Consider the following 12,500-nt stretch of genomic DNA (forward strand, 5'->3'; position numbering starts at 1 on the left):
GAAGGAAATGAATAATGGAAGGAAGGAAGGAAGGAAGGAAGGAAGGAAGGAAGGAAGGAAGGAAGGAAATGAAGAATGGAAGGAAGGAAGGAAGGAAGGAAGGAAGGAAGGAAGGAAGGAAGGAAATGAAGAATGGAAGGAAGGAAGGAAGGAAGGAAGGAAGGAAATGAAGAATGGAAGGAAGGAAGGAAGGAAGGAAATGAAGAATGGAAGGAAGGAAGGAAGGAAGGAAGGAAGGAAAGAAATGAAGAATGGAAGGAAGGAAGGAAATGAAGAATGGAAGGAAGGAAGGAAGGAAGGAAGGAAATGAAGAATGGAAGGAAGGAAGGAAGGAAGGAAGGAAATGAAGAATGGAAGGAAGGAAGGAAATGAAGAATGGAAGGAAGGAAGGAAATGAAGAATGGAAGTAAGGAAGGAAGGAAGGAAGGAAATGAAGAATGGAAGGAAGGAAGGAAGGAAGGAAGGAAGGAAGGAAATGAAGAATGGAAGGAAGGAAGGAAGGAAGGAAGGAAGGAAGGAAGGAAGGAAATGAAGAATGGAAGGAAGGAAGGAAATGAAGAATGGAAGGAAGGAAGGAAGGAAATGAAGAATGGAAGGAAGGAAGGAAATGAAGAATGGAAGGAAGGAAGGAAGGAAGGAAATGAAGAATGGAAGGAAGGAAGGAAGGAAGGAAATGAAGAATGGAAGGAAGGAAGGAAGGACTGCAGGAAGGTAGCTTCACACATGTGTTTTGTGTTTTTTCACTCTCTCACTGTGTGTGTGTGTGTGTGTGTGTAACTGTGACTATTGGCTGGAGTTATGGAGTAATCATTGACTCTGTGTGTATCAGATAAAAGCCAGATCAGTGCAGGTGTGTGTGTGTGTGTGTGTGTGTGTGTGTATATCACTGTTATTATCCAGTGCTGTGTCAGCTCATCTGTTCTTTACTCCATCCATCTCTTCGCTCCTCTTCTAAACGACAGGAGAGGAGGAGGGATGAAGAGTAGAGAATGAAAAGATGCTCACAGAGATCCTCTGAGGAGCGAGTGTGTTCCTAACTCCAGTCCAATGCAGAACCATCTCGTCTCTGATCATTTACATTAGGAACCATCTCGTCTCTGATCATTTACATTAGGAACCATCCCGTCTCTGATCATTTACATTAGGAACCATCCCGTCTCTGATCATTTACATTAGGAACCATCCCGTCTCTGATCATTTACATTAGGAACCATCTCGTCTCTGATCATTTACATTAGGAACCATCCCGTCTCTGATCATTTACATTAGGAACCATCCCGTCTCTGATCATTTACATTAGGAACCATCTCGTCTCTGATCATTTACATTAGGAACCATCTCGTCTCTGATCATTTACATTAGGAACCATCTCGTCTCTGATCATTTACATTAGGAACCATCTCGTCTCTGATCATTTACATTAGGAACCATCTCGTCTCTGATCATTTACATTAGGAACCATCCCGTCTCTGATCATTTACATTAGGAACCATCTCGTCTCTGATCATTTACATTAGGAACCATCTCGTCTCTGATCATTTATCAACATATTTGAGTTCATTAATGTTTAAGTTCATTAAATAAATGTTTCTTAGATTAAAATAATAATTAGATTGCACTCGTCTGCTCATGGATGCTCGGGGAAACTGATCGAATTCGACAAGGGTCATTAATAATCACATTTTAACTGGTGGGCGGAGTCAGATATCTTCATAAAGATTCACCATCATTCAAAATCATGACTGATTCACCAAAAACTTGAGGAGAGAGAGAGAGAGAGATAGGGGGGAGACGGAGAGAGAGACAGAGAGAGAAGGGGGGGGGCAAAGAGAGAGGGAGACAGAGAAAGAGACAGGGGGGAGACAGAGAGAGAGAGACAGACAGTGGTTCTGTAATCCAGAGTTTAACCTGTTAAACAGAAGGACTCTGGCCCTCGGCGCTTGCCATTCCTTAACCTTTAACACCCGACCTTTGACCTGGAAAGAAAGCGAGAGAGTTTAACCCCCTTCACTGAGTGGGAGAAGGAGGGATCAATATTTCCGGAGAGAAAGAGCGAGAGAGGGAAAACAAGGGAGGAAATCGATCTGCAGGCCCTGGTCTAGTCCAGTGTTGGGTTTCTCTGCATCATCACTCTTCACTAATGACACCAGTACGCTGCGCTCTGATTGGCCGAGAGCAGAACAGGGCAGTGCTCAGTGAGTCTGGGGTACGTTAGTGGCTGGAAGAGCAGTGTGTGTGTTGGAGTGTGTGTGTGTTGGAGTGTGTGTGTGATGGAGTGTGTGTGTGTTGGAGTGTGTGTTGGAGTGTGTGTGTGTTGGAGAGTGTGTGTGTGTTGGAGTGTGTGTGTGTGTGTGTTGGAGTGTGTGTGTGTGTGATGGAGTGTGTGTGTGTTGGAGTGTGTGTGTGTGTGATGGAGTGTGTGTGTGTTGGAGTGTGTGTGTGTGTGTTGGAGTGTGCGTGTGTGTGTTGGAGTGTGCGTGTGTGTGTTGGAGTGTGCGTGTGTGTGTTGGAGTGTGCGTGTGTGTGTTGGAGTGTGCGTGTGTGTGTTGGAGTGCGTGTGTGTGTTGGAGTGCGTGTGTGTGTTGGAGTGTGTGTGTGTGTTGGAGTGTGTGTTGGAGTGTGTGTGTGTGTGTTGGAGTGTGTGTTGGAGTGTGTGTTGGAGTGTGTGTGTGTGTTGGAGTGTGTGTGTGTTGGAGAGTGTGTGTGTGTTGGAGAGTGTGTGTGTGTTGGAGAGTGTGTGTGTGTGATGGAGTGTGTGTGTGTGTTGGAGTGTGTGTGTGTGTGTTGGAGTGTGTGTGTGTGTGTTGGAGTGTGTGTGTGTGTTGGAGTGTGTGTGTGTGTGTTGGAGTGTGTGTGTGTGTTGGAGTGTGTGTGTGTGTGTTGGAGTGTGTGTGTGTGTGTTGGAGTGTGTGTGTGTGTGTTGGAGTGTGTGTGTGTGTGTTGGAGTGTGTGTGTGTGTTGGAGTGTGTGTGTGTGTGTTGGAGTGTGTGTGTGTGTTGGAGTGTGTGTGTGTGTGTTGGAGTGTGTGTGTTGGAGTGTGTGTGTGTGTGTTGGAGTGTGTGTGTGTGTGTTGGAGTGTGTGTGTGTGTTGGAGTGTGTGTGTGTGTGTTGGAGTGTGTGTGTGTGTGTTGGAGTGTGTGTGTGTGTTGGAGTGTGTGTGTGTGTGTTGGAGTGTGTGTGTGTGTTGGAGTGTGTGTGTGTGTGTTGGAGTGTGTGTGTTGGAGTGTGTGTGTGTGTGTTGGAGTGTGTGTGTGTGTGTTGGAGTGTGTGTGTGTGTTGGAGTGTGTGTGTGTGTGTTGGAGTGTGTGTGTGTGTGTTGGAGTGTGTGTGTTCTACGTGTACAGCATGTGGCAGACGCTCTCATCCAGAATGACTTAGAGTTTATCTCATTTTCTACCCCTGAGGGTTCAGGGCCTTGTTCAGGGGCAGCATGATGGAGCTAGGAGTCAAACTCATTCATTCATTCATTCATTCATTCATTCAATCATTCTTTCTTTCTTTCTTTCTTTCTTTCTTTCTTTCTTTCTTTCTTTCTTTCTTTCTGTCTGTCTGTCTGTCTGTCTGTCTGTCTGTCTGTCTTTCTGTCTTTCTGTTTGTCTGTCTTTCTGTTTGTCTGTCTGTCTTTCTTTCTTTCTTTCTTTCTTTCTTTCTTTCTTTCTTTCTTTCTTTCTTTTTTGTCTGTCTGTCTGTCTGTCTGTCTGTCTTTCCTTCTTTTTTTGTCTGTCTGTGTGTCTGTCTTTCTGTTTGTCTGTCTGTCTTTGTTTCTTTTTGCCTGTCTGTCTTTCTGTCTGTCTGTCTGTCTGCCTGTCTTTCTGTTTGTCTGTCTGTCTTTCTTTCTTTTTGTCTGTCTGTCTTTCTGTCTGTCTGTCTGTCTTTCTTTTTTTCTTTCTTTCTTTTCTTTCAGTCTGATAAATAAATGTAAAAAAAAAAGTAAGAAAAACATTTTAAACATTTTCTAAAATATAGAATATTAATTATTATACAAAATCCAGTTGTTTCTTTGTGTTCAAAAATAATTATTAGGAGAAATCACAATTAGCTGTAAAAGTAATTGTTTTGTTTAAACAATGAATCATTTGTTTCACTTTAAATGTAAACACTGCCAGTATGACCCAATAACCCCAATAACTACTCACTAACCGTAGATCAAAATAAATATCCTTCTGATTCCTGAAGCTTTCTTCACATTAAAAGCGTCTCTTTTACTCGTATTCCCAAAAAAAATTCCCTGTATATTGTTTCTAAGTCTATTTTTTAGCATTTCCATTTCATATTCTTTCATAATATTATGAGTCTCTATAAAAAGTCAGACCAGCGTCTCATTCCTGAGGTGAAATACTCCTACCCTCACGCTCCTGTATCCCAGTGAGTGGTTTAGCGAGCACTGGAATGACAGGTGAGTGTGAATATGTGTGTAAGAGTGATGGGGTGATTATAATAACCGCTCCCTACTTCCTGTCTCGCTCCGTGTCTAAGCCTTTGGTGTGGTGATTACGGCACCTCCTCTTTAATTAGCGCTGATAGAGAAACGCCTAATTACACCAGAACTTAAAGCACCTCTGACACGCTGCAGAACCCGGCGAGACGTTCGGCTAATCTGGATCAAAAATAAACACGTCACAGGCGGAGTAACGAGCCATCAGTCATCATCAGCACTGTTTATTTGTTTTGGGCCGAGCGGGGGAACGAAAGTCGAAATGATCCTGATGAAAAGGAGGAAATAGGAGTGATTTATACTGCAGATGGAACTACTGTTCTGCTGTGATCAGAGAGAGGAAGAGAGAGAGAGAGGGAGAGAGAGAGAGAGAGAGAGGTAGAGGGAAAGAGAGAGAGGGAGGTAGAGGGAAAGAGAGAGAGGGAGGTAGAGGGAGAGAGAGAGAGAGGGGGAGGTAGAGTGGGAGGTAGAGGGGGAGAGAGAGAGGTAAGGGGAGAGAGAGGGAGGTAGAGGGGGAGAAGGGAAGAGAGAGAGGGAGAGAGAAGGGAAAAAAGAAAGTGAAAGAGACAGATGGAGAAGGAGGGATTGAAAAGTGAAGGAAAGAGAAACAGACAGCTTTGAGAAAATTATCAGGACAAAAGGAAACGTGGCGGTTCAACTTAGTGCCATAATAATAATAATAATATATATGATAATCTGATAAATAAATAAAAAAAGAAAGAAAAAAATATATTTTTAGATATTTTTTAAAAATAAAATATATCTGTTTTTTATTTTTTATTATTTTATATTATATTATTTATATTATATTTTCTTTTTTATTATTTTATATTATATTATTTTTATTTTTTATATATATATATTTTATTTCATATATATATATATATATATATATATATATATATATATATATAAAAGCTGGAAAAATCTTGTAAGTGTGTGAGAGTTTGAATTGAAATGGAATAATTCAATAACACAGTTATTGCACACTTGTGTTTAACATTTAGAAATATTTAAAATAAATATATTGGTCAAATATAAATAAAAATAATGAATAAATATATTGGTTAAATATAATTTAAAATAATGAATAAATATATTGGTTAAATATAAATAAAAATAATGAATAAATATATTGGTTAAATATAAATAAAAATAATGAATAAATATATTGGTTAAATATAAATAAAAATAATGAATAAATATATTGGTTAAATATAATTTAAAATAATGAATAAATATATTGGTTAAATATAAATAAAAATAATGAATAAATATATTGGTTAAATATAAATAAAAATAATGAATAAATATATTGGTTAAATATAAATAAAAATAATGAATAAATATATTGGTTAAATATAAATAAAAATAATGAATAAATATATTGGTTAAATATAAATAAAAATAATGAATAAATATATTGGTTAAATATAATTTAAAATAATGAATAAATATATTGGTTAAATATAAATAAAAATAATGAATAAATATATTGGTTAAATATAAATAAAAATGAATGAATAAATATATTGGTTAAATATAAATAAAAATAATGAATAAATATATTGGTTAAATATAAATAAAAATAATGAATAAATATATTGGTTAAATATAATTTAAAATAATGAATAAATATATTGGTTAAATATAAATAAAAATAATGAATAAATATATTGGTTAAATATAAATAAAAATGAATGAATAAATATATTGGTTAAATATCTCTAGCCGTATTGGCTGTCACATGTCTTGGCTTTTCTCTTAAATGATGTGGAGTTTTATATCATGAACCATAAATCATACACTGACCAGAACAGTCAGGAAATGTAGATCATGTGACCGGTCATGTGGCCAGTCTGACACGCCACATGCACGTGTGTGTGTGAGTAATGTGTGATTGTGTAAATCCTAATCACAACCATCTTTACTCACTGTGTGTGTGTGTGTGTGTGTGTGTGTGTTTAACATGCCTGACTCATGTTCACAGATCTTATCTAGTATAAGGAAAACACAAACCACATGCGCACACACACACACACACACACACATTCCTGCTACATGATGACATCACGGCAGTGCAGTTCACAATCTAGCGCTATATTCTCACACGATACACTGCAACTATTTGATCTGTTCCAACAGTATACACACACACACACACACGTGTATTCCGGCTGGTTCCGGTACGTTCTCCGATTGTAGCACCCTCCCCCCGTGCTCACACCACACCGTGGATGTGATCTGGTATGGCAGCAGAACTCTCCTGAAGCGCTCTTTGTTTTATTTTTGCAGACGTCAGTATTTCATGCGTCTGTACGGTTCTGCGAGAGCCGGCCGTTCTCCGCAGGGTTCTCGGGCAGTGTGTTAAAGTTTTAGTGCACTTCCTGTGTGGACGTGAAGAGCCCCCTGTCCTCACATAGCTCACTCCACAGGCTCCTGAGTGAGTTAAGAGTCTCAGTGTGAGCGCACTTTTACTGACTCCACTCTATAACACTCTCTTACACCACTGAGAGCTTCATTTACTCTCACTCTCAACTCTATAGGCATTTTATATACAGACACATCTACATATATTCACGTATGTCTGTCTGCCAGCCTGTCTGTCTGTCTGTCTGTCTGTCTGTCTGATTGACTGACTGTGTTTCTGTCTGTCTGCCAGCCTGTCTTTCTGTCTGTCTGTCTGTCTGTCTGTCTGATTGACTGACTGTGTTTCTGTCTGTCTGCCAGCCTGTCTTTCTGTCTGTCTGTCTGTCTGTCTGTCTGATTGACTGACTGTGTTTCTGTCTGTCTGCCAGCCTGTCTTTCTGTCTGTCTGTCTGTCTGTCTGTCTGATTGACTGACTGTGTTTCTGTCTGTCTGCCAGCCTGTCTTTCTGTCTGTCTGTCTGTCTGTCTGTGTTTCTGTCTGTCTGCCAGCCTGTCTTTCTGTCTGCCTGTCTGCCTGTCTGTCTGTCTTTCATTCTGCCTGCCTGCCTTTCTGTCTGTCTGTCTTTCATTCTGTCTTTCTGTATGTCTATCTGTCTTTCTGCCTTTGTCTGTCTTTCTGTCTCTTTGTCTGTCTGCCTGCCTGTCTGTCTGTCTGTTTGTCTGTCTATCTGTCTCTGTATGTCTGTCTGTCTGTCTTTCATTCTGCCTGCCTGCCTTTCTGTCTGTCTGTCTTTCATTCTGTCTTTCTGTGTGTCTGTCTGTCTTTCTGCCTTTGTCTGTCTTTCTGTCTGTCTGCCTTTCTGTCTGTCTGCCTGTCTTTCTTTCTTTCTTTCTTTCTTTCTTTCTTTCTTTCTCTGAGATGTACTTCTCTCCTAGAGGAGGAGTGAAAACACCTTGGTGCTACATGAACCTCAAGAACCTGTTTTTCTTCCCAGCATGCCTCAGTTCTCACTGAGAAAGACCTATAGAAGAGAGAGAGATGGAGAGACAGATGGAGAGAGAGATGCTAGCTCATATTCAGCTCCATAATTCAAAACCTGTCTTTAACTTCTTTCTTCATCCCTCTCTTAAAATCCCTCCAACTATTTATCACTACTCTTTCTTTTTCTTTTCTATTCTATTCTTTTCTTTTCTGTTCTTTTCTTTTCTTTTCTTTTCTTTTCTGTTCTTTTCTGTTCTTTTCTTTTCTTCAGTCCCTCCATTTCTTTTTCAGTTTTTTTCTTTATTTTTTATCTGTTCTTTCATTTTTCATCTCTCTCTTTATTGTCTTCTCTCCTGGAAGAAGAACAGCTGTGTTTTTTAATTGTTTTCCTCTTTCTTTGTGATTGTGTCTGTATTTCCTAACTCCTGTCCCTCTGCCCGTCTCTGTGGAAGATAAAACAGTGAAATGTTTCATCCTTAAAAATCGATGGTGATTTCCTCTCCTCCTCTGCTGTAATGACCTGGGTTGAAAGGTGGCGGTCAGAGTTCAGAGGTCGTAAATGGCTGGGTGTATCGTATCATGGGGTCAGGATGCTATAAAACCGTATCACACCGCTGCAGAACAAGTGTTCATAATCCGGTAACGAGCCGAGAGATCGTTAAAAAGCGGTTTGATCAGGACGAGAGAGAGAGAGAGAGAGTCTGTCTCTTTAATTAAAGAACAAATCCAATGATGGTCATCTGTTCTGTCCCAGTGAGACAGAGTTCAGCTCCGTGTTAGTGCTTAGCCTCTCAATCATTAGGCTCTGGCATTTTGGATTAGTTGCTAAAGTTTGGGTTAGCTAAAATCCCGTATTAACCTGTGTGTGTGTGTGTGTGTGTGTGTGTGTGTGTGTGTGTATACACGAGTGTGTAATCTGTGTTCTGTTTCTGTTTACAGGAATGGCAGAACTCCATCCAGAAGAATGCAGGTTTAGCCTTCATCGAGCTCGTTAATGAGGGAAGGTAAATATACTGAATCTGTTACAGGATTCGTTTTCATCACTAATTAAAGACACAAACTCTTTAAATGTGGGGTCTTATATACGAGGGCAAGTAACTGTCTGATTTTAACCTGCACATTGCAAGTAACTGTCTAATCTTAATCTGTACAGAGAGGACAGCTAACTGTCTAATCTTAATCTATACAGAGAGGACAGGTAACTGTCTAATCTTAATCTGTACAGAGAGGACAGGTAACTGTCTAATCTTAATCTGTACATCGAGGACAGGTGACTGTCTAATCTTAATCTGTACAGAGAGGACAGGTAACTGTCTAATCTTAATCTGTACAGAGAGGACAGGTGACTGTCTAATCTTAATCTGTACAGAGAGGACAGGTAACTGTCTAATCTTAATCTGTACAGAGAGGACAGGTAACTGTCTAATCTTAATCTATACAGAGAGGACAGGTAACTGTCTAATCTTAATCTGTACAGAGAGGACAGGTAACTGTCTAATCTTAATCTGTACAGAGAGGACAGGTGACTGTCTAATCTTAATCTGTACATCGAGGACAGGTGACTGTCTAATCTTAATCTGTACAGAGAGGACAGGTAACTGTCTAATCTTTATCTGTACATCGAGGACAGGTGACTGTCTAATCTTAATCTGTACAGAGAGGACAGGTAACTGTCTAATCTTAATCTGTACAGAGAGGACAGGTAACTGTCTAATCTTAATCTGTACATCGAGGACAGGTAACTGTCTAATCTTAATCTGTACAGAGAGGACAGGTAACTGTCTAATCTTAATCTGTACAGAGAGGACAGGTAACTGTCTAATCTTAATCTGTACAGAGAGGACAGGTAACTGTCTAATCTTAATCTGTACATCGAGGACAGGTAACTGTCTAATCTTAATCTGTACAGAGAGGACAGGTAACTGTCTAATCTTAATCTGTACATCGAGGACAGGTAACTGTCTAATCTTAATCTGTACAGAGAGGACAGGTAACTGTCTAATCTTAATCTGTACAGAGAGGACAGGTAACTGTCTAATCTTAATCTGTACAGAGAGGACAGGTAACTGTCTAATCTTAATCTGTACAGAGAGGACAGGTAACTGTCTAATCTTAATCTGTACAGAGAGGACAGGTGACTGTCTAATCTTTATCTGTACAGAGAGGACAGCTAACTGTCTAATCTTAATCTGTACAGAGAGGACAGCTAACTGTCTAATCTTAATCTGTACAGAGAGGACAGGTGACTGTCTAATCTTAATCTGTACAGAGAGGACAGCTAACTGTCTAATCTTAATCTGTACAGAGAGGACAGGTAACTGTCTAATCTTAATCTGTACAGAGAGGACAGGTGACTGTCTAATCTTAATCTGTACAGAGAGGACAGGTGACTGTCTAATCTTTATCTGTACAGAGAGGACAGGTAACTGTCTAATCTTAATCTGTACAGAGAGGACAGGTAACTGTCTAATCTTAATCTGTACAGAGAGGACAGCTAACTGTCTAATCTTAATCTGTACAGAGAGGACAGGTAACTGTCTAATCTTAATCTGTACAGAGAGGACAGCTAACTGTCTAATCTTAATCTGTACAGAGAGGACAGGTAACTGTCTAATCTTAATCTGTACAGAGAGGACAGGTAACTGTCTAATCTTAATCTGTACAGAGAGGACAGCTAACTGTCTAATCTTAATCTGTACAGAGAGGACAGGTAACTGTCTAATCTTAATCTGTACAGAGAGGACAGGTAACTGTCTAATCTTAATCTGTACAGAGAGGACAGGTAACTGTCTAATCTTAATCTGTACAGAGAGGACAGGTAACTGTCTAATCTTAATCTGTACAGAGAGGACAGCTGACTGTCTAATCTTAATCTGTACAGAGAGGACAGGTAACTGTCTAATCTTAATCTGTACAGAGAGGACAGGTGACTGTCTAATCTTAATCTGTACAGAGAGGACAGCTAACTGTCTAATCTTAATCTGTACAGAGAGGACAGCTAACTGTCTAATCTTAATCTGTACAGAGAGGACAGGTAACTGTCTAATCTTTCACATTTCATCCTCATGTGGTCTAATCCAATCTGTTTCTGTCTCCACTTGTCTGAACTTGTCTGATTCTTGTTTGTGGATATTCTAAAACAGCAGGGTCTAATGTAATGAACCTCGTTATAAACTTAACCCGGTCAGTATTCGGGCAGTAAGCTCCTCCCCCTTGTTATCCAGGACAGGTGAATATTTGATGTTGTCTCGTTAAAGTAAACGAAGGTCTGATCTGTTTGTGTTTCTGCTCACAGACGAGGAATACGGAGTCTGTTGTAGTTCTTCTCAGTGACGAGAGATAATAATTTACTGAAATCTTCACCTCCTTAACGACTTCACCTCCTGTTCTTATCTTCCTGCGTTTGTCACCTTTTCATTACCTGCTGCTGTTTCCTGTTCACGCCGCTGGACTCTCGCGCTCCGACTCCGATTCAATCGATGTCTCGTTGAAAAGGAGCTCGCGAAAGGTGACCCTGAGGTCACCATGACCCCGAGGTCACCACCTCTTGAGGTCGTTTCACCGCGTCCGTTACCCAGGAGCTTTCTGGAGTGCGAGGCGCTGAGGCGGAGAGAAATTCGACACTTTTTATTTTTTTAAAGAGGAAGTGTGTGTCTGCGCGGCTGTGAGTTATCCAGCGGGATGAAAGGAGTCATCATCAGTTTCGGCGCTCTTAGATCTCCCTGTGAGACTTCAAGAGAGGCCTGTGATATCAGCGCCAGCCATGCTAATTCATGCTAACGAATGCCTTTTTCGCCGGCTAACGAAGCGGTGTAAATGCTAACGAGCGTCAGGCTGTCTCCAAGTCAAAAGTACAGAGGATAAACTTTGATAATTAAATCAGAAATATTTATAAGGTTAGCTTTAAGCTGTAGCGTGCGATTGCGAGGTTTTGAACCGTTCTTATAAAGCAGGAGTAACCGAAGGCTGTGGCGGTCGATTGGACGTTTATCAGACGCTCGTTATGTCTGAGTATCGAATGTCCGGTGTGTGTGTTGTGCTGATCCAGATGTTGATGTCGTGCGAGAGGCTGGATCCTCAGCGTAGGGGTCGGTAACACAATCCCGCTCTCGCTGAGAGACGAGAGGAAGAGACAGAAAGCAGGACGTCCAGCAGGAAAGATCTGACCCTACGTTCCATTTCTTTACACTGGATATCAGTACAGCTGTAATGTTTAACCTTTAAGATAACAGAGCTACTGATGTTTCTGTGGGTGTGGTTATGGGTGTGGTCACGGGCGGGGCGTCGTCGCATTTTAGGGAAGTTATTCCGTTTGCGTGTTCACTGTATGCTAGTTTGCTAGCAAGGATTTTATCGACATTTCAAGGTCTCTCTCTGTGTCTGTTTCTGTCTCTCTCTCTGTCTCTCTTTCTCTCTCTCTCTCACTTTCTGTCTCACTCTCTGTCCGCTTGTCTCTCTCTCGTTCTCCCTCTCTGTCTCCACTTGTCTCTCTCTCTGTTTCTCTCTCTGTCTCTCTTCCTCTCTCTCACTTTCTGTCTTGCTCTCTGTCCGCTTGTCTCTCTGTCTCTGTCTCTCTTTCTCTCTCTCTCTCTCTCTCTCTCTCTCTCTCACTTTCTGTCTTGCTCTCTGTCCGCTTGTCTCTCTGTCTCTGTCTCTCTTTCTCTCTCTCTCTCTCTCTCTCTCTCTCACTTTCTGTCTTGCTCTCTGTCCGCTT

At 40.7% G+C, this 12,500-nt stretch overlaps 1 protein-coding gene across 1 annotated transcript in view; it reads left to right on the forward strand.

Annotated features, from left to right (window-relative positions):
- Window positions 1-12,500, forward strand: part of lrba (LPS responsive beige-like anchor protein) — a 226,494-nt gene that overhangs the window by 78,184 nt on the left and 135,810 nt on the right. The window contains exon 35 of the mRNA XM_058384588.1: window positions 8,726-8,790. Within this exon, the coding sequence (XP_058240571.1) occupies window positions 8,726-8,790 (65 nt within the window). The remainder of the gene's footprint in view (window positions 1-8,725; window positions 8,791-12,500) is intronic.

The sequence above is a fragment of the Hemibagrus wyckioides genome, linkage group LG29 (assembly GCF_019097595.1).
Source record: "Hemibagrus wyckioides isolate EC202008001 linkage group LG29, SWU_Hwy_1.0, whole genome shotgun sequence".
In the NCBI taxonomy this organism is placed as follows: domain Eukaryota; kingdom Metazoa; phylum Chordata; class Actinopteri; order Siluriformes; family Bagridae; genus Hemibagrus; species Hemibagrus wyckioides.